The sequence below is a fragment of the Staurois parvus genome, unplaced genomic scaffold (genome assembly GCF_062004578.1).
Source record: "Staurois parvus isolate SC_StPar_1 unplaced genomic scaffold, SC_StPar_1.0 ptg000612l, whole genome shotgun sequence".
Taxonomy (NCBI): Eukaryota; Metazoa; Chordata; class Amphibia; order Anura; family Ranidae; genus Staurois; species Staurois parvus.
The window spans coordinates 403,091-425,003 of NW_028318408.1; the positions used below are offsets into that span (position 1 = coordinate 403,091).

Consider the following 21,913-nt stretch of genomic DNA (forward strand, 5'->3'; position numbering starts at 1 on the left):
CTGAAAATTGGGCAGGAAGGGGATAAAAGTGCCCGGTATGGAAGTGGTTAATGGAGACCAGATGAGACATCAGGGGTTCAAAAAGGACTTTATGCCCCTTATGTGATTAAAATTATTTCTTCCCCTGCAAAAAAACTAAGTTACAACCAAGCACTTATGCCCTTCAGACAAAAAACAAAAAAACAGCCCCACCCCTCCCCCCCCCCCCACACACGAAAATGATTAGGCCTCCAAGTTCCCTGTGATGGCATACCTCCAAATCTTCGTATTTAAAGAGAAAAAAAAAAAAAGTCTGGAAGTGCAAGTGTCTAAAATGTCATATTATTGAAGATCATCCATACATAATATACAGAAAGGTGATCATAGGAGGTGAATTTACCAAGTGGTTGACTTCTTACCTCTAGTCGTGCATTCGATCATTTTTTTGTACGTTTCTGTAAATCAAACAACAATTATATTATCTTTAAGAACATACAAGTAACATGAGGGTTCTTCAAAAAAAAAAAAAAAAAAAAAAAAAAAAAAGTTTCCACACTTTTAGTTTTACTCGAATATAGGAGTGCGGATACTTTTGAAGCCCCTCATGTGATATTAGGCAGTATTTATTCTGGAGGGCCATTTCTGTGTTTTATTTTTCCTAGAGGCCCATCCGTGACATGACACGTCTGCTCCCACTACCCCCTGGGAGACGCCCATAACATACCCCAGGAGGCTTAAGGAACCCATGTGTGGTGCAGCCAATAGGAAGGAAGGGAAAGAAAAAGAGGAAGAAGGGCGAAGAGAACAAACTTCCAGTTGATTTTGCTGAAAGACTGAAGAGTTGTCTACTCTGAGCCTCATTAGGACTGGAATGTCTGGAGGGCTCCCTTAGCTGGACTGTAGTTTTGTACCCAAAAGGAACCTTCCACTTTGCAGTGAGGAAGATGGAGGACTTGGAACCAGCATGCTGAGTAACTACAGATTTAGACAAGTAAAATGGGCCCTTCTGCATCCTCACTTTTCCTTGTATTCCAGAAAGTGTTGGAACATAGTGGGCTAGAACAGGGGTGGGCAAACTTTTTGACTTGAGGGCCGCAATGGGTTCATATATTGGACCCGGGGGCCGGACCAAGAGTAGATGAATGATGTGTATGTGTCATCCATAGTAAGTATAGTAATATTCCCCTATAGTAAGCATAGTAATTCATCCCCCATATAGTAATCCATCCCCCATATAGTAATTCATCCCCCATATAGTAATTCATCCCCCATATAGCAATTCATCCCCCATATAGCAATTCATCCCCCATATAGCAATTCATCCCCCATATAGCAATTCATCCCCCATATAGCAATTCATCCCCCATATAGCAATTCATCCCCCATATAGCAATTCATCCCCCATATAGCAATTCATCCCCCATATAGTAATTCATCCCCCATATAGTAATTCATCCCCCATGTCCCCCGTGTCAATTTACTTAGCTTTGCTCCGCGCGGTCCTCTCGTGTTCCCGCGCCGTTCCGGTCTTCAGGGCGGACTGTGAGGAGCCTAGCTCCCCTCACGTTCGTCATGCTGCCCCGCCTACACACATCCCGACAGCCATCCTGACAGTATCACGCTCCGCGGGCTGGATTAAAAGGTCCGCCGGGCCGTAGTTTGCCCATTGCTGGGCTAGAAGGAACTGATCCTGAGCTGATAATTCATAAAGCCTCAGCCATTCCCTGGTCGGGAAAGTGACCAGCAGAGGGATGGAAGGTATAAATGGCCTGGGGCCCGAACAGCAGGGTCCTTTGCCTGCTGGAGAGTGACCCAGCCTGAAGTCTGCATGAGGTTCTCTCAAGGACAGCTGGGGAAACCACTACCAAAGCTGCAGGAAGCGTTGGAGCAAAGTGTGGAGGATTTGGCCGGGAAGCTCATCGTACAAGGACGGGCTGATACTAGAAAGAGGCATCCATGTATACAGGGGCACAGCAAGTAGAGACCCGAAATAAATCCTGGGAGGGAGACTGTTGCTGTAGTGGCCATTTGTTGAGATTGGGCCAGATTCTGCTGTCCAGGACTGTTTCCGGAGTGGGATTCTCCAGTTCATTCTACCTTGATCACCTTTTCTGCAGTTAAATGTTTGCAAGATAGCATCCTAGTTTTAGGTTTCAAGGCTCACCCTAATCCCTAGTCTTGAACAATCTTGAAATGCTGAGAAAATACCTTGTGCCTGGCTGCTGTGCACTAAATGGGAACTAGAACCTGGGACAGTGGGACCGGTATGGGGTCTGCACTACATGTGCTTTTGATAACTGTTACATCAATTAGCTGGATAGGGGTTGGCGAGTTGTTAGGCTGGGAATCCTTGTAGAAGAAGAACTTCAATACATTTCAAACACCTACCGTGAAAGAACAACTTGACCCAATCAGCGCCAAGCGCACTGCCCCACAATCCTGCAGAGGAGAAAAAAAAAATATATATAGATTAGTGCTGAATACAATGAAGATCCCAGGTAGGAATTATAAATGAACGTATAGCCATAATAGTTCCATAAGCATATACACTTTCATATTTACTTTTGGGGTTTTCTCTCCAACTGTCAGGGATGTAGACATCAGATGATGGCCATCGGAAAGAGCCAAGATATATGTATGTAGCTGTACCGCCATGTCCAAGGCTGGATGAACTTCGTATTTGGCTCTGATGGACTTATTTGAGCAGAATTGTATTTTTCAGGTCGGTCAGGTCTATCCCTAAGCCTGGTGGTGGATTTTTCCAGAGGTAGGCAGGAACAATGTTCCAGAAACAGTGTGGGGGAGGGTCAGTGGTGTATTTAGCTTTTGTGTTGCCCTAGGCCAGTGGTGGGCAACCTTTTTTTCCCCCAAACAGCCAAATCTCACCAAAACCACGATTGAAATTTATTTTGAGAGCCACATTTTTAAAACTGAAAATACATCCCCCCTATAGTAATTCATCCCCCCCATAGTAATTCATCCCCCCCATAGTAACTCATCCCCCCTATAGTAACTCATCCCCCCTATAGTAACTCATCCCCCCCATATAGTAACTCATCCCCCCCATATAGTAACTCATCCCCCCCATATAGTAACTCATCCCCCCCATATAGTAACTCATCCCCCCCCATATAGTAACTCATCCCCCCCCATATAGTAACTCATCCCCCCCCATATAGTAACTCATCCCCCCCATATAGTAATTCATCCCCCATATAGTAATTCATCCCCCATATAGTAATTCATCCCCCATATAGTAATTCATCCCCCCCATATAGTAATTCATCCCCCCCATATAGTAATTCATCCCCCCCATATAGTAATTCATCCCCCCCATATAGTAATTCATCCCCCTATAGTAATTCATCCCCCCATATAGTAATTCATCCCCCCTATAGTAATTCATCCCCCCTATAGTAATTCATCCCCCATATTGTGTCAATTCACTTACCTTTGCTCCGCGCGTTCCTCTCACCGTGTTCCCGCGCTGTTTTGGTCTTCAGGGCGGACTGAGAGGAGAGGAATTCATCACGCTGCCCCGCCTACATCCTGACAGCCAATGTTTGCCACGCTCCGCGGGCCGGATTAAAAGGTCCGCCGGGCCGTAGTTTGCCCATTGCTGGGCTAGCTGCAGAGTCCTGACTTTTGGGGCGGCCGCCCGAGAGGAGGGAGGGGAGCGGGCGCCCGGCACACAGAAGAGCTGCCTTAAAAGTGTGTAAAGAGCCGCATGTGGCTCACGAGCCGCGGCTTGCCGACCACTGCCCTAGGCAACACAAAAATAGTCTTCCCTTACAGACACCGGCAAACAACCCCCCCTTCACACGGAGAGAGCCTGACATTGACCAACACCCCTGCCCCCCTCCCAGGAGAGCCATCCACTACACCCCCCCCCCCAGGCAATACAGAGCCATGTATCTTCACAGCTCCAGACATCCCCAGGAACGAAAGCCAGGCTCTACATACACCATCAAGCAGCCGCTCTTGGATCCCACCTGGTTCTCATGGTGTAACTGTCCCTTCTTTCATCCCTACTTCTAGGGAGTGGTGCTGCCCCCCTGAAATATGCCACCCTAGGCAAGTGCCTTGTGTTAAATATGCTCCTGGGGTCAGTCACTAAGTTATGACCTCATCCAATTCCAGGGAGGGAGGCCCAGAAGGTGTGGCTGGGAATATGAATGCTTAAGGAGGGTCTGATCAGAGCTCCCTCTTCCCTGGGGCCTCTGTCCCCCTGGGAGGTAGTTAATGGCCATTGGCTGCCACAGCCAGTGACAAAGGAACAGGAGGCAGGGCTGAGCCCAGCTGTGTGCATCTTATGGACAGTGCAGGGCTCAGGAGAGAGCATGCATTAGTGACCCCATAGCAAGCGGCTTACTGTGGGGGCATTTGGCTTGAGGGTGGAGCCCAGAACATCAGTGGGGGACCTGAGAAGAGGATCAGGACTTTTCTGCATAACCATTACAGAGCAGGAAATTACTTTTTTTTCCCACTAAAATAACACCCAATGGAAATTATCTGATTTGGTACGATGATCATTTGCACAGGTAAGATTTTTTGCCTCATTAATGAAGGACCATTTCTGATTGGGCTCACCTTGAAGATACATCAGGTCATGTTCAGGCAGCTCCTCCAATAAACATCCTCCTTTGAACCTACACCCCAGGTGCTCAGTCTTTACGTAGCATTTGTGAGAAGGAAATCCTGACTTGTGTGGAGTGAACTCAAACCAAGCTTCTGAAATGAGAAGATTTTCCTCCAGTTAGTGATTGTCCATCCAGAGACGTGTCCTCTACACACCATGGAGTCACCTCTATTCCCGATTCACTGCAAAACCATGAGCCTCCAGGCATCAAGGACAAGACAAAATTGAGTGATTGTTTTTGGAATAGTCATCTTAATTTTGAATGGTTGGTGGGGATCAAAATGTTCAGATTTGGCTGCAGGGATGAGAAGATGTAAAAAGGAGCAGGATGGAAAATTTCTATCATTAAATATGGTTTTCATTCATTTCAAAACTGAATGTTAAAGTGGACCTTTACTTGCCACCCAAATAAATGTGCGTCGGGAAAGGGAGTTGGTTTAAATGCCCACATGTCTCACATTATGTGTCCATGGGCAGCAGAGCTTTCTTTGCTGAGAACATGCTCACTGGCCACTCCCAGCAACATAACTGAGCTGTCAAAAGACAGCTCACACCATACCAATGATCAGAAGTTGACAGAACCGGCTTTCTGATCATTAGACCACTTTGACAGCCAGCTAAAGTAGTCAAGTAACAGTCCAACCCTTCACACCCCCAGGCAAACAGATCCTAACAAAGGGGAATCACCCAGTGATGGAACTTCTGTTGGGTGCAGCTCTCACAGGGTTTGCTTTGTCCCATACTCAAAAGCATAGCAGGGAAAGATGGAAGCCCACACAGAGCCCCATTCAAATGAAAATGTGACAGGAAGGCTTCAGCTCCATCCCCTCCTGAACCACACTCCCTAATGCATTTCTCTCATCATGGGCCGAATGGTAGAACCCATGGGGGGGGAAATGGAAGAATGTGGTAGAGGGTGTGGTTCGGGAGGGGATGGAGCTGAAGCCTTCCTGTCACATTTGCAATTGAACGGCTCTCGGTGTGTGCTTCCATCTCTACCTGCTATGCTTTGGAGGATCTACTATGTCTTTTCTGCATTAAAGTAGTCTTACCCGCGTGTCCTCTCTGTATACTGAGCTACACGCACACTCAGCTGGGAACAATTTGGGCATCTGTTGAGATTAAAACCGCCACGTTTGTGGGAGTGATGTCATCCCAACCCTGCCAGCCAAAAAGGTAAAAGAGCTCAAGTTGGATGACCTGCCGAAGAGGTACACGGTGGGTGAATGACCTTGTGGACACCACAACTGGAGTGGAGGTGAGCATAGTTCTGGGAAACAAAATTCTGAAGTACTTTCATAAGACATTCCAACTTATTGAACATACTGTTGAGTTTTTTGTTTTTTTTCCCCCCCATATGAAAATCTACTAGCGTATGGCCAACTTTAGAACTCCACTAGCTTGATAGGCAGTTTTATTGACAGCTACAAAGGGTCTGATCAGAAGAACACAAGGTGGATGGTATTAGTTACCAGGGAAGGAGCCTGTAGTGAAATGGGCAAAGCAGTATGTGGAAGCGGAGAGATCATGGCCAGCCCAAGCCCCAATTTTAGTTTTGATTATTTTTTCTTTACAAGAATAATAACTCCCATATGGTGAGGAATCAAAAATTGCCATTTTAGTAAAACCACCTGAATCATTGTCGTGTATTTTATCCTTTGCCACAGCAGAGTAGATGGGATACGGGACTTCACCGTCCTCACACATCTTCTGGTGACTGGACAGCTTTCCGTCATTAATCTGGGGGGGGGGGGGGGGGGGGAAGAAAAAAAAAGAAAAAAAAAAAGAAGGAGTATTAAATAAGTTGTTTTGGTGCACCCCAAGGATCAGTGTCTATAGTGGTGCACACCAAGGTTCAGTGTCATATCGCAAGGTAATTGCCCCGCTTTCACTAGTTGCATCCATAGCAACTGCTGATGTTACCGACACATTGCCTTACATGGCTGGGTTTGTCCGGCCACATAAGCAAAGGGGCAGGGATAGCAGTGACACTGTCATGGGCATTGTGGTCACCATCATCCCTGCTCTTTCATTTATATAAAATGAAAACTTGGGGAGGTATCATTCAGCTTGATGTTACCTTCAAGACAGGCTAGTCCCTCAGAAATTCTCTTCAGCAAGTCAGCAGGCATCATGATTGAAGATTGACTTACAGTGACTTTTTTGCAAGTTTTTCTTGGGGGGGGGGGGGGGGGTTTAAAGGGGAAAAAAAAAAAAAAAGGAAAAACCCACACGGACTTCAAGCATTTGGGTATCTGTTTTTAAGTTACTTTTTTTATGAACCATCGGCAGACCCCCACAACCACTGTCCAGGGTGGTGGGGAAGAGGCCCTTGTGCTCATTAACATGAGTGCCAAGTTACACCCCCCCCCCCAAGTTGAGGTAATGTGGCCTGTTACAGTTTGGGGGGGGGGGGGGAGGTGCACTTCTTTGAAGTTCACCGAACCCCTGCTGAACCAAAGAGGAGAAGACCCAGCTTGTACTTACTGCATTTACGACTAGGAACACAGCCGTATAGGCCCAAAGATCTGTAAGAGAAAAGAAATCTCCAAGAAATGTCTCCCTTATCTTCTCCAATGGCCCTGTCCATTCCCGCTCATTGTTGGATTCCATTTGCTGACAGATCTGATTCTCCAGATTTTCCACGTGTATAAAGTCTGACCAGTCACTTTTGGAATAGAGAGATGACATACACCTGGAATGGTAAAACAGGATGTTGGATGTTTGATAGGCAAGTTATCCATCTTTTATGAATGCACTCCAATTATCTAGCAAGAAGAAAAAAAAAAAAAAAAAAAAAATTGCCCCAAGCATGAAGTGGCTAAAAAGCAACAATAGCTGTTAGGTTTTGTATTCAATAAATTGCTGTAATGTATATACCATGTTGATCCAGATATCCCACCGATGTACGTCACGGCGCCTAAAAGCTTGAGTTCAGTCAGTTTCGAAATCGTTCCCAAAAAACCAACCATGGCACGGAGTCCTCCCCCAGATCCCAAGACCGCGATTATAGGAGGGTCGCAATTCTTCAGAAAGAAAAAAGAAAATGCTTACCGCTAGTATAAGTCATGTCACAGATGGAGTATGTATTGGACAGTGAAAGGAAACCTAACAAAAACTAGATACATGTGGAGGATAAAGCAAAGTCTGTGTGGAGCTCTCATTGTGTGAGGTTGAAGGAAAGCTCTTCCAAATACATTTATGTGATCATCAACAGTATAAAAACGTTTCACCATGGATGGCTTGGTCAAAAGGGTTAGGTTAGAGCTGGGGTAAGGCTTCTGGTTATCTTCCTGACCAAGCCATTCGTGGTGGAGGCACATTAAGTGGTGGTTTCTGGATGGATATATACAATGGTGTCTAAATCAAACATAACTAATATATGCCATAAGTGAAAAAGACAATATCAAAGGTGAAAAAATATTCCATGCATGTGACTGTGCTTTAAGCTGGAACACACACGTGATCTCCACTTCTAAGTGCAAGTACTCTCCTTCAAATGGCAGCAATGCCTGCTCACCTCCCTTCCTCGACCCACACAGGGCCTCAAAGCAGTTACCACCTCAGTGGTGTATTCCTCTGGCAGACTCCTTATTCCTCCTCCTCTCTTATGCAACTCATAAAAAGACAAGAAAGCCTTCCATAGTGTAGTAAGTTTTAATAGGCAAAGTAAAAAGTGACAAAGTAAACCACTCACATGCTCCTTTCCATAAACAAGCGTTTTTCCCAGCCTGTGGGTAGATATGCATGCACCTGGGGGAATCCAATATGGCCACTGTGTCCGGACATACGTCACCAGGAAGTAGACAAACCGACGCGTTGCGTCACGTGCGTCGTGACTTCATCAGGGTACCGCCCCCTGGTGACTCAATGGTATTTATAGAGAAAAAAAAAAAACCTAATTGGATTCTATTGTGAGGGCGGGCATACGGCGGACATCTTATTGAAGTCCTGCACTCACATATCACATACATGAATCTATCCCATATATGAATTCTAGTGCTGGGTACGAATCTCCCTATATCATATTCAAGATATATCTATGTGGGAAAAGAACGGATGATAAATATAAACCTATATAAACCACATCTACAACTAAATAAATGCACTGTTATCGAATCATGAACTTTATTAATCATAAAAATGTTAAAACCATTACTCATAATGGGCTTCCTTATTAAATAGATATATATATCCTAAATGAACTGAAAAAAAAAAAAAAAAAAAATTATTCTGGACTACAATGTCAATTATAAAAAAATCGAGAAAATATTTTCTAAAACATTGGTCTATTCTTAAGACGGACCCTGATCTAAATAAGATTTTGGGAGATAATCCAAAATTTATATATAGGAAGGCCCCTTCTCTGAGGACGAAACTAGTTAAAAATGTACTTGAGCCACCAGTCAAAAAGAAGAGTATTACATTTCTTGACCAAGTAGGTTTTTTTCCGTGCCGAAAATGTTACGCATGTAGAGCAACCAAGGGTAAAAATGGCAAATGTAACACTTTCAAGGCCAATTATGATGGTACAACATATAAGATTAAAGATTTCATTTCATGCCACACAGAGGGAGTAGTTTATGGCCTTGAATGTGCATGTGGTTATCAGTATATAGGAAGAACCAAAAGGCCTATGTGGAAACGCATGAGGGAACATGTACAAAACATAAAAAAGGGGTTCCCTAAACATAGCGTTTCCCGGCACTTCTTAAAACAGCATAATAAAGACCCGTCAGGACTCAAGTTTTGGGGTATACAGAAGTATGTGAGTCATTGGAGGGGGAGTAACAAGATTAAATCCCTTAGTCAGGCAGAGTCGAGATGGATGTATACCATGCATACACAGGCACCGCATGGCCTTAATATTGAGTTTGATCTCAACTGTTTTATTAGCGATTTTTAAAAATGTGTATTTTAAATGTTAAAAGATTGATCTGGTAATAATAATTTATATATAAATTATCTCTGGTAATATTAACTTATTTATTGTATTTTTTAATTTTGTTAATATGACGAATGTATTTTTTGTAAACCCAAGCTATTGGTATTTGTGCATGCCACTTTATTTAATTTTAATTTTAATTCTCCTTTTAAAATTGACATTTAAACGAGCTCTTTGAGCATTTATCCGAATGACCGTTTGTTTTTTTTTTTTCATATTTATTATTATTTTTATTATTATTTTTATTATTATTTTTTTATTTATTTATTTATTTATTTATTTTTTTTTTTTCCCAGTTCATTTAGGAGATATATATATCTATTTAATAAGGAAGCCCATTATGAGTAATGGTTTTAACATTTTTATGATTAATAAAGTTCATGATTCGATAACAGTGCATTTATTTAGTTGTAGATGTGGTTTATATAGGTTTATATTTATCATCCGTTCTTTTCCCACATAGATATATCTTGAATATGATATAGGGAGATTCGTACCCAGCACTAGAATTCATATATGGGATAGATTCATGTATGTGATATGTGAGTGCAGGACTTCAATAAGATGTCCGCCGTATGCCCGCCCTCGCAATAGAATCCAATTAGGTTTTTTTTTTTTTTTTTTTTCTCTATAAATACCATTGAGTCACCAGGGGGCGGTACCCTGATGAAGCCACGACGCGCGTGACGCAACGCGTCGGTTTGTCTACTTCCTGGTGACGTATGTCCGGACACAGTGGCCATATTGGATTCCCCCAGGTGCATGCATATCTACCCACAGGCTGGGAAAAACGCTTGTTTATGGAAAGGAGCATGTGAGTGGTTTACTTTGTCACTTTTTACTTTGCCTATTAAAACTTACTACACTATGGAAGGCTTTCTTGTCTTTTTATGAGTTGCATAAGAGAGGAGGAGGATTAAGGAGTCTGCCAGAGGAATACACCACTGAGGTGGTAACTGCTTTGAGGCCCTGTGTGGGTCGAGGAAGGGAGGTGAGCAGGCATTGCTGCCATTTGAAGGAGAGTACTTGCACTTAGAAGTGGAGATCACGTGTGTGTTCCAGCTTAAAGCACAGTCACATGCATGGAATATTTTTTCACCTTTGATATTGTCTTTTTCACTTATGGCATATATTAGTTATGTTTGATTTAGACACCATTGTATGTGGCCAATTATTCTGTTTTCATGTATATATACTTTGTTTAGTATATCTGATTTATGCACTACTTATTTAGGTTCTTAATGTGTGATATTTAGCCATTATAGTCATTTCGGTTGACATTATTTTTTCTATCCACTAGAGGGAGTTCACATATTTTTAATATATATCGTGGTCACTTTGATTTACTATTATACTTTATGGAGACACATGATTGTATTCATGAGATACAAGCGCTTCACTAATTTTATGTTTATTTCTTGCACTTATTGGTATTAGTTAAAGTGACAGCAGCTGTATTGTGTCAGTTATTCCCATGAGCGCAGGAGGATCCCATACTATTTGGTTTCTGGATGGAGACATCCTGGTTGCAGCTATACCATCAGGTATCTGGTGAAGACAGGAACATTGCCGAGGCCTCTCTTGCCTTACACTCCTGAAGGCAGAGGGAGTGCGAGGGCATGGAGTGGCATGAATGCCAGAGTGGCTGACTATGTCCACTCCTTAGGTGGGTAGAGCTGGAAGTTTCAATCCTCAGGACAGGATGCTGAAGCAGCTTGGCACAATAGCAAGAGATGGTAGCAGGCCAGTCAGCAAGTGACCAAATCGGCAGGCAGAGCAAGTCCAGGAAGCAATCCAAGGTCAGTAACAGCCGGGCAAGCAGTACAGAAGAAGCAAGCAGAGGCAAGTCCAATGAACAGACCAAGGTCAATATAACCAGAGGAGCAAGGTTGAGGAAAAGCTCAGGGAGAAGTCAAGTCATGTACAGGAAGACAAATACAACGGATCAGTTCTCAGGACACACAGAACCACCATTCAGCAACTTCCCCAAGCAGCATATCTATTTAAATAGGCTGTTGCGTGCCAAGTGTGCATGCCAAGCCATCACAGCACATCTGGTATTGCCCTTTCACCTAGGAGTATGAGCAGCAGTGCAATGTGCGCACATGCATGAGCATAAACCCGTACTGTTTTATTGCTCCCGAGCATCCAGTTTACCCTACATACAGTGTTGATTGTTGAATAGAATGAAAGTTTTGAAAAGCGGAGATTGGAGTGTGGTTTTCATTCATCTATTCCTTACAAATGGTGAACAGGATGGACTTCTTTGAGTCAGCACCCAGGTTGTCCATGGACAGGTGAGAGGAGCAGATCTGGAGGGATGATGCTGGTTTGAGATCACTGTCAATTTACACTGCTGTTTGTACAAAGCCAAGTCTACAAATACTAAAGACTTACCTCTCTAATAGTCATGCCTAGGGAAGAAAGGGTCTCCTTTACTTTTTTCTTCCTTGCCTTGAGGGATACGGTTTCCCCTTCTGATCTGTTAAGTGAAAAAAGAAAATTAAAAAAAAAAAAAAAAAAAAAAAAAAAAAAAGACCCACACACCTCTCCAAAGTGGGAAAAATTCTCTTGAAAAAGTGTTCCAATTAAAGCAGCCATTCCCAACCTGGGTGTTGTGCAGTCCTAGGGTTCCTCCAGAAGTTGCTAGAGGTTCCTTGAGTTGTGGCCAATTGAACTCCCATTAGGGCCAAGGTCACCTGGCAGAGCCAGCTGCATTATATTAGAGAAGAGCCTATGGTTCAGTCCAGTCCTAGGATTGGACAGAGCTTTGGTTGTTTTGGACTTCAGATGAACATCAATTACCATCCATTTGGTGGGAGCTGTAGATCATATACAGAAGGCTGCTGTTCCTGGTGGCAATGTTGTGGTTGGCCAGGACCCCAGAGCACCTGTATAACATGGCAATTTCTGTGCCATTGTAAGCATGTCATGCTTTCCAGGGTCCTTGAGAGCATTTTGTCACCCTGCACCTGTCCGGGCACCTCTCGGGTCCACAATGCTAGAACTATTTTTTTTTTTTTTTTTTTAACCATTAGGCTAGGTTTCTCTTTCTCCCTTGAATTTATGTGAAGGTATTTTGGTCCCTAAAAGTCATACCTAAAATACACTGAGGCATAGTCTATACATTAAAGTGGTGTCGGCAACTTGTTGATCACAGGTGGGTGCAAGGTAGATCAAGTCCCTTCCATGCAGACCCCCAGAACCTGGACAGGATTGGCAGCGGCATTTCCCATAACCAATCCCTGTATATGCCACCCCTCCTGTCCAGGTTACTATTCCTTCTCTGCTGCCTGGTCCTCCCAATGTGCACCCTCAGCCCCCCCCCCCCCCCCCATTGTGCTCCCCTGGTCTTGTAACGTCGGCAATGCTCTAAACCATAAAATAGATTCTAGCAGGTAATTAGGAGAGAAAGATGGGGGGCTTCCCATCTCTCTAGTGTTTTTTTCAAGGCTCTTTTAACCCATTGGAGATCCTGGCATCTTATCCAGTGGTTGCGTCCCTTAGCGATAGAGTTGAGCAGAGACTGGAACATCTCCAATCATCTTCATGGTCTAGGAGACTGGAAGAGACATTTTGTCACTTCCGGTTAGGGCAAAATGTGAACAGAGCCATGTTTTTCCTGGAATGAGATCCCCCCCCCCCCCCCCATCTCATGCCTTCAAAGGCTAGCGGAGAGATATGGGGACACGGACACATGCAGGGAGCGCACAGGGCCACGCTCTGAACACATTTGTTTATAAACTGTACACAAGTATGCGGCCACTCGGCGTCAAGGCCCAGCCGCCGAGAGGCCGCATATTTGCATATGCTCGGCAAGAAGGGGTTGAAGCCATGTTTTATGTAACAGATTTCACAACTCGATTGGGGATCTTGGCAAGAAAAGGAAAGTTAGATATGGAGTAAAAGTTGTTTAACTTGTCCAGAGCCATGTGAGAATTCTGCTACTGGGGTGATATTGGCAGTTTTGAGGATTGTTGGTACAAAACTGGTGCTAAGGGGAGTCATTTACAATACTGAGAATAAAAGGGGCATAGAGAACAAACAGGACTTATATAAATGGGTGGGAATAGGGTCAGGTATGCCGGTGGAAGATTTCATATTACAGACTAATTTAATCAGAGATGCAGAGTCAAGTAGAGAGAAGTCAGAGATGAACCGGAAAAACTGGGCAGGACAGGAAGAGATATGGAAGAAATGTGAGAATTTGATGCACGAACATCCAGGCCAACATTCGTGTGGTGTGAAGATTGAACATTGAGAAGATTCTCACAGGGTCAAGCATGACTATTAACAGTGGACCACATACAGTAGGGCAAAAAAGTATTTAGTCCCCACCAATTGTGCAAGTTCTCCCACTTACAAAGATGAGAGAGGCCTGTAATTGGCATCATAGGGAGACCTCAACTATGAGAGACAAAATGAGAAAACAAATCCAGACAATCTCATTGGCTGATCTGGAAAGAATTGATTTGCAAATTATGGTGGAAAATAAGTATTTGGTGAATATGAAAAGTTCCTCTCAATACTTTGTTACATATCCTTTGTTGGCAATGACAGAGGTCAGACGTTTCCTGGAAGTCTTCACAAGGTTGGCACACACTGTTGCTGGTATGTTGGCCCATCCTCCATGCAGATCTCCTCTAGAGCAGTGATGTTTTGGGCAACACGGACTTTCAACTCCCTCCAAAGGTTTTCTATGGGGTTGAGATCTGGAGACTGGCTAGGCCACTCCAGGACCTTGAAATGCTTCTTACGAAGCCACTCCTTCGTTGCCCGGGTGGTATGTTTGGGATCATTGTCATGTTGGAAGACCCAGCCACGTTTCATCTTCAGTGCCCTTGCTGATGGAAGGAGGTTTGCACTCAAAACCTCACGATACATGGCCCCATTCATTCTGTCCTGTACATGGATCAGTCGTCCTGGTCCCTTTGCGGAGAAACAGCCCCAAAGCATGATGTTGCCACCCCCATGCTTCACAGTAGGTATGGTGTTCTTTGGATGCAACTCAGCATTCTCTCTCCTCCAAACATGAGTTGTGTTTCTACCAAACAGTTCTATTTTGGTTTCATCTGACCATATGACATTCTCCCAATCCTCTTCTGGATCATCCAAATGCTCTCTAGCAAACTTCAGACGGGCCCGGACATGTACTGGCTTAAGCAGGGGGACACGTCTGGCACTGCAGGATCTGAGTCCCTGGCAGCGTAGTGTGTTACTGATGGTAGCCTTTGTTACGTTGGTCCCAGCTCTCTGCAGGTCATTCACTAGGTCCCCGTGTGGTCCTGGGATTTTTGCTCACCGGTCTTGTGATCATTTTGACCCCACGGGGTGAGATCTTGCGTGGAGCCCCAGATCGAGGGAGATTATCAGTGGTCTTGTATGTCTTCCATTTTCTAATTATTGCTCCCACAGTTGATTCGTTCACACCAAGCTGCTTGCCTATTGCAGATTCAGTCTTCCCAGTCTGGTGCAGGTCTACAATTTTGTTTCTGATGTCCTTCGACAGCTCTTTGGTCTTCACCATAGTGGAGTTTGGAGTGTGACTGTTTGAGGTTGTGGACAGGTGTCTTTTATACTGATAACAAGTTCAAACAGGAGCCATTGATACAGGTAATGAGTGCAGGACAGAGGAGCCTCTTAAAGAAGAAGGTCCAGGTCTGTGAGAGCCAGAAATCTTGCTTGTTTGTAGGTGACCAAATACTTATTTTCCACCATAATTTGCAAATAAATTCTTTCCAGATCAGCCAATGAGATTGTCTGGATTTGTTTTCTCATTTTGTCTCTCATAGTTGAGGTCTCCCTATGATGCCAATTACAGGCCTCTCTCATCTTTGTAAGTGGGAGAACTTGCACAATTGGTGGGGACTAAATACTTTTTTGTGTGCGTGCGTGTGTATACACATACACACACTGTACATTATTCTACGCAAGGAAGGAAGTGGGTGGTCGGTCTCTCGTTTTAACAATGTTCTTTGGACTATAAAACATTTTGCTTGTCTACATCTGATTGGTTCATGGAATATAGACGCTACTTTCTCATTTATACAGGAGTATTTGGATTATATGGTACAACTTTTACAATGGCAACAGTCTAGGCAAAGGTAAATGTTCTATAGAGTCTGTGGCGCAGAGGTGCAACGGTGGAGCGTCAGGCGGGGGGCGCACAGGCGCAACGGTGGAGCGTCAGGCGGGGGGCGCACAGGCGCAACGGTGGAGCGTCAGGCGGGGGGCGCACAGGCGCAACGGTGGAGCGTCAGGCGGGGGGCGCACAGGCGCAACGGTGGAGCGTCAGGCGGGGGGCGCACAGGCGCAACGGTGGAGCGTCAGGCGGGGGGCGCACAGGCGCAACGGTGGAGCGTCAGGCGGGGGGCGCACAGGCGCAACGGTGGAGCGTCAGGCGGGGGGCGCACAGGCGCAACGGTGGAGCGTCAGGCGGGGGGCGCACAGGCGCAACGGTGGAGCGTCAGGCGGGGGGCGCACAGGCGCAACGGTGGAGCGTCAGGCGGGGGGCGCACAGGCGCAACGGTGGAGCGTCAGGCGGGGGGCGCACAGGCGCAACGGTGGAGCGTCAGGCGGGGGGCGCACAGGCGCAACGGTGGAGCGTCAGGCGGGGGGCGCACAGGCGCAACGGTGGAGCGTCAGGCGGGGGGCGCACAGGCGCAACGGTGGAGCGTCAGGCGGGGGGCGCACAGGCGCAACGGTGGAGCGTCAGGCGGGGGGCGCACAGGCGCAACGGTGGAGCGTCAGGCGGGGGGCGCACAGGCGCAACGGTGGAGCGTCAGGCGGGGGGCGCACAGGCGCAACGGTGGAGCGTCAGGCGGGGGGCGCACAGGCGCAACGGTGGAGCGTCAGGCGGGGGGCGCACAGGCGCAACGGTGGAGCGTCAGGCGGGGGGCGCACAGGCGCAACGGCGGAGTTAATAAAAATCCATTTTACACATCTGGAGTTGTCTGTAGACACGCCTAAAAAGTCCCGCATCTTGTGACAACATTTTATAGAAGAGGCATTTCATCTGCTTCTATATGACAGCTTCCTGCCATCAGTGATTGTACCCGCAGCATCCCCGGAACCAATGATGTCACAGGGAACCCCCACCTCTTAGGCATGGGGCGGGCATATGGATATCCCCACCCAAATATGCGATAACGCACAATGCCCTGGTGCAGCACCCGGCTATTTAGCTATATAAAGGGTATATTGGTAATCACATTACAATTATAGTCCCTGTAAAGGCTCCAGGGGTTTCTACCCTTTTATTCTGTTTATGAGCGTAAAACCCTTCAGCAGCCCCCCCCCCAAAATCCTTACCTGAGCCCCATCATGATCCAGTGATGTGCACAGGAGCCTTTGGTTCCCGCTCCTGTCAGTCACAGTCAGTGAGCCAATGGGGAGAGAGGGGGCATGACTGAGCCACAACTGTGTGTGAATGGACAGAGCAGTGGCTCGGGAGCGAGCCTCCTTGGGTGCTTCCATAGCAAGCTGGTTGCTCTTGGGATACTCAAAGAGGGGGACCAGGAACACTGGTGGGGGACCTGCTCTGTGCAAAACCATTACAAGTCATGTTTGTTAACCACTTCCCGACCGCCGTATAGCAGAAATATTACTACAGGGAGGCACAGGTGTGCAAAATCATTACCTATCTTAGATTGTAAGCTCCCAGGATCAGGCCCTCCTAAATCTCTTGTATTGTTGCTGTATTGTCTCCCTTTATATTGTAAAGTGCTGAGCAAACTGTTGGCGCTACATCAATCCTGTACACACACGATTTTACATTTCCGGGTAGGGGGTGCTCGTGGCCGCGGCTGTCAGTCACCGGGTCCCGGCTGGTAATTACGCACCATTGCCTGGTGGTTTCAGAGGATCTCCAACAGGGAGGACAGTATTGTCTACTAACAGTCCTCCCTGTCAGCTTGGGCACACTGCTCTGGATGGCTGTGCACAGTGTGAGTACAGTGAAGCACACAGACCCCCACCCCATAGTTAAAAAAAAAAAAAAAAAACCTCCCAGCACACAGTTAGCCCTTTGATTTCCCCCTCATGTTAACCCCTTCCTGCCCAGTGCCACTAGTACAGGGGTTACACTGATCATATACATTCCCGTTTGTCTTCTCCATAAGTTGTGAAGCTGCTCTCCATCAGATCCTTCATTTCTACAAGCCCTTTCTAAAAACACATCCCAATCTTTTTGGGATTTAAACTTTTTTCCGCCAATTGTGATTTATGGATTTTGGTGGGTTGTGATTTTTTTTGCAAATAGCTTTTCAATCACCCAAAATACTATATATAAAGAAGATCATCTCCGGGTTGGAGGGATAAATAATGATTTCTGGATCTGATTACATTCTGCAAATAATCGGAGATTTTTTTTTTTGAGTTGCGGGATGACAGACCTGTGTGGCCAACACCCCCCGACTGTGGAGGTTCTAACTATATAGGTCTACAAAAGGGACAGCAAATACAAGCCACACACTGTGTATGAAGACACAAATCAGTCACCATGACTGTACTTACCCGTCTACAAGGTCGATATTTCCCTGTGAGAACACACAAAAAAAAAAAAAAGGCACATTGTGAGGTTCAGAAGCAATCTGGTGATGCAAACCTCAACAAACAAACACACGTTTTCAGAAATAAATCTAGAGTTCTTGTGACCCTGAAGGACATTTCACAGTTTAAGGCTCATGTATGGCAGCTTTTGTTCCACTCCTTTTATCTCCACAAATTATTGGAAATGACAAAATAGCCAGCAGTACGTTCACGGAAAGGAACCCAGAATAATCATGAAGGCAAACAAAACTTCCCCCGGCCCCTGACAGTGTCAAATGTTACAAAATGTTTTGGAAAGAGCTAAAGTTAGTTGACGTCATCATGTCCGCTGAAATTAGCAAAGTGGCATACAATCATTTTCAAAGCCTTTTAACTACAGCTTTGAGTATTTAACACTTAATAAATAGGCCGTGATTCTGTACTCTGGAGGGCTTCTTCCTTTCTTCTGATCCTTGGGGGGGGGGGGGGGGGGGGTGGGGGAGCTACAAAGTAACATTGTTTATAAACATCGATCAGACGGGAGGTAGAGAGATACAAAGTAACATTGTTTATAAAACATGGATCAGACGGGAGGTAGAGAGATACAAAGTAACATTGTTTATAAACATGGATCAGACGGGAGGTAGAGAGATACAAAGTAACATTGTTTATAAAACATGGATCAGACGGGAGGTAGAGAGATACAAAGTAACATTGTTTATAAAACATCGATCAGACGGGAGGTAGAGAGATACAAAGTAACACTTGTTTATAAACATCGATCAGACGGGAGGTAGAGAGATACAAAGTAACATTGTTTATAAACATCGATCAGACGGGAGGTAGAGAGATACAAAGTAACATTATTTATAAAACATGGATCAGACGGGAGGTAGAGAGATACAAAGTAACATTGTTTATAAACATCGATCAGACGGGAGATGGAGAGATACAAAGTAACATTTATAAAACATGGATCAGACGGGAGACGGAGAGATACAAAGTAACATTGTTTATAAAACATGGATTAGACGGGAGAGAGAGGGATACATAGTAACATTGTTTATAAACATTGATCATACGGGAGATAGGGATACAAAGTAACATTGTTTATAAACATTGAACAGATGGGAGACGGAGAGATACAAAGTAACATTGTTTATAAACATCGATCAGACGGGGAGACGGAGAGATACAAAGTAACATTGTATCTCTCTATTTCAATCATGTGTATTTGATGTGACAAGTAATAAACAGGCGATGGTCCAGCCCACGCAGGGACAAGCAATGAAGCAGAACACTGTAGAGATACATACAAAGGCGGCAATACAAAGGTACTATAAAAGTAGACAAAAACTAACAAAGCAGCAGCAATACAAACACCTCACAGGGTATCAGGGGGAGGAGGAACGGGAAAGACCGCCCCACGTTGGCAGGGATGGGTTGATGAGGATTGTGGACATCTCTATAGGATCTACAATCCCTCTAATGTGCACAGAAACACATGGACCGCCCGTGCTTGGACCAAACTTTGGCTGTTTGGACATTCAGACAAACCCCTGAATCCTTGTGTTTTGGGGCCCCTGTCCTGCAGGAGCCAAGTATCCTATACCGATGCCGTATTTCAACCACTTCTATACAGACAGCTTCCCCTCATCACCGGTCCTTAAGGATTTTTTTTTAGTAAAGGACTTCTCATATGTTTGCGCATCTCCATTTCTAGGTTATGTTTGACCCTTTGATGGCCCCAATGTTAACCCCTTCCTGCCCAGTGCCAGTACGGTGTCGGTGCTTTTTATTAGCACTGATCACTGTATTGGTGTCACTGGGGATATCAGTGACACCAAGTCAGTTCCCCCCCCCCCCCCCCCCAGTGTCAGAATGTCCTCTGCAGTCCCACTATAAGTCGCTGATCGCCGCCATTACTAGTAAAAATAAAAAAAATCCCATCATCTATTGATGGGCACTGATGAGGCAGTATTGATCGGTGTACCAATGATCAGCACCCCAATTATCAGTGTATACTATGTACTGACAGCCTTGCCTGGCTTGGCGGACTTTCCTCCCACAGACACAGCGTGTGAACAAAGGACAGCCAATAGCCAACAAGTCTGTTTACATGTGATCAGCTGTGATTGGTCGCAGCTGATCACATGGTAAAGGGCTGCTGTAATTGGCCCTTTTTTCTGATCTGTAATCATACAACAGTCACAGCGCGCCCAATGCATGCCCCGGGGGGGTGTCTAGGAGTTGCACTTCTGGGAGGATGAGGATGTCCATGGATGTTGTCCCAGAACTGGATGAGCATCACTGTAGTCATCCTTTGGCTATAGCGCGGTGGTGAACGTAAACCTCAGCCAATCAGAACGTGGCTCAGTTGGTTATAAAAGTGGACAGCAATCCTCTATTCTATACCTTCATGATTGCACTTTTTGGGAGAGGTATTTGTGTTGCTACAGCAGGATTTTGGCCCCATAAATGCACACGGCAGGGTTTGGTGGAGGTTGTTGGGGAGCCAGCAGCTGCTGCATTCTAACAACTCGCCCCTGTGCTGCTCATTGCCTGGAGATTCCCCAATGACAGGCGATTAGAAACAAAGGAGCAGGGATTGTGTAAAAAAAAAAAAAAAAAAAAAAAAAAAAAAAAAAAAAAAAAAAAAAGGACCTGGTATGGGTTTTGGGGGGAAGCCCCATTCTGTTTTTTTTTTTTTTTTTTTTTTAAAGGTTTGTAATGAAGCTTCCCACATAGAAGATACAGATTTTAAAAAATATTATTCCCAAATATAAGGACATTGGAACTACTACAGTTTTGGCCGTATTATTTAAAAAAAAAAATACAAATTTTATATAAAATCACACACTATGTGGAAATGTGTTTTTATACATTACAAAATATATTTTTAAAATTATTATATTTAATACATTCTTCAGATTTTTAACATAAAAAAGTCAATTAAACATATATTTGTAAATGCATTCCAAAAAAAAAAAAAAAAGTAGATTAAATGTATTTTAAAAATATTTCTCATATTCTGTAATATATAAGAAAAGGATAACAATTTTATATATATATATATATTTTTTTTTTTTTTTATTATGTACACACTATGTATAAATGCGTTTTTTATAGATTACAAAATATTTTTAAAAATACATTTAATCTGCATTTTTGGAATGCATTTACAAATATATGTAAAAATGTTAAAAAAAAAAAAATTCATATATTTTGTAATATATTTAAAAAAAAAAAAATTTCAACATGCATTATATATTTATTTTTTAATATATTGAATACGGCCAAAATTGTAATATTTCAAATATACGTCAATATATTTGGGAAGAATATTTTTAAAATCTGTATTTCCTTCCACGTGGGCTCCATGGACAATTCTGGATTTTCTGGCTCTCAGGATTCTGATAGAGGATTTCACATTAACTCAACTCAGCCAAACCAGCACGAGGTTCTTTTTTTGAAGACCCCAGACCAGTGCTGGATGCAATCTGATTGGCTGCTATGAGCTCTTCGCTCAGCTTGTTGGGCCGTTTGGATGAAATGATAAAGTCGCTCACCTCGTTGCCCGCCATTGGAGATGAAAATCGGTCGCCGCTGATCTCCCAATGTGCAAATCTGATCAAACAAAATGCAGCAGTAAGACGTGTGAGGAGTTCATCTCAGATACACAAGATGGAGATGGTTGGAGCAGAAATCAGCCGATGGTAGAAGTGTGGGTGGGAAGGTCTACTGGGAGGTGTGGGAGCCTCCAGCCTCCGGACCTCACATCATACCATTGGGTGGCTTCTACATCCTCACATCCAGTGGGG

General features: G+C 44.5%; 1 protein-coding gene across 1 annotated transcript; it reads right to left on the reverse strand.

The window, feature by feature from the left end:
• Positions 1 to 1,818: 1,818 nt before the first annotated feature.
• Positions 1,819 to 21,676, reverse strand: LOC149449561 (cytosolic phospholipase A2 gamma-like). Its single transcript, XM_089693062.1, has 9 exons — positions 21,662 to 21,676; positions 18,078 to 18,100; positions 11,961 to 12,045; positions 7,499 to 7,644; positions 7,106 to 7,313; positions 6,250 to 6,358; positions 4,570 to 4,710; positions 2,368 to 2,418; positions 1,819 to 1,919 (listed from the first exon to the last, which is right to left on the reverse strand). Exons 1-9 carry the CDS (start codon positions 21,674 to 21,676, stop codon positions 1,819 to 1,821), a joined length of 879 nt encoding a protein of 292 aa, XP_089549188.1.
• Between the last annotated feature and the right edge of the window lie 237 nt (positions 21,677 to 21,913).

Excerpts from the sequence above, each read along its gene's own strand:
- LOC149449561 (XM_089693062.1), bottom strand. Across the intron at positions 7,645-11,960 it reads TAGGCATGACTATTAGAGAG|AATTGCGACCCTCCTATAAT; the intron begins GTAAGTCTTTAG and ends TTCTTTCTGAAG. Across the intron at positions 4,711-6,249 it reads AATACACGACAATGATTCAG|AAGCTTGGTTTGAGTTCACT; the intron begins GTGGTTTTACTA and ends TTCTCATTTCAG.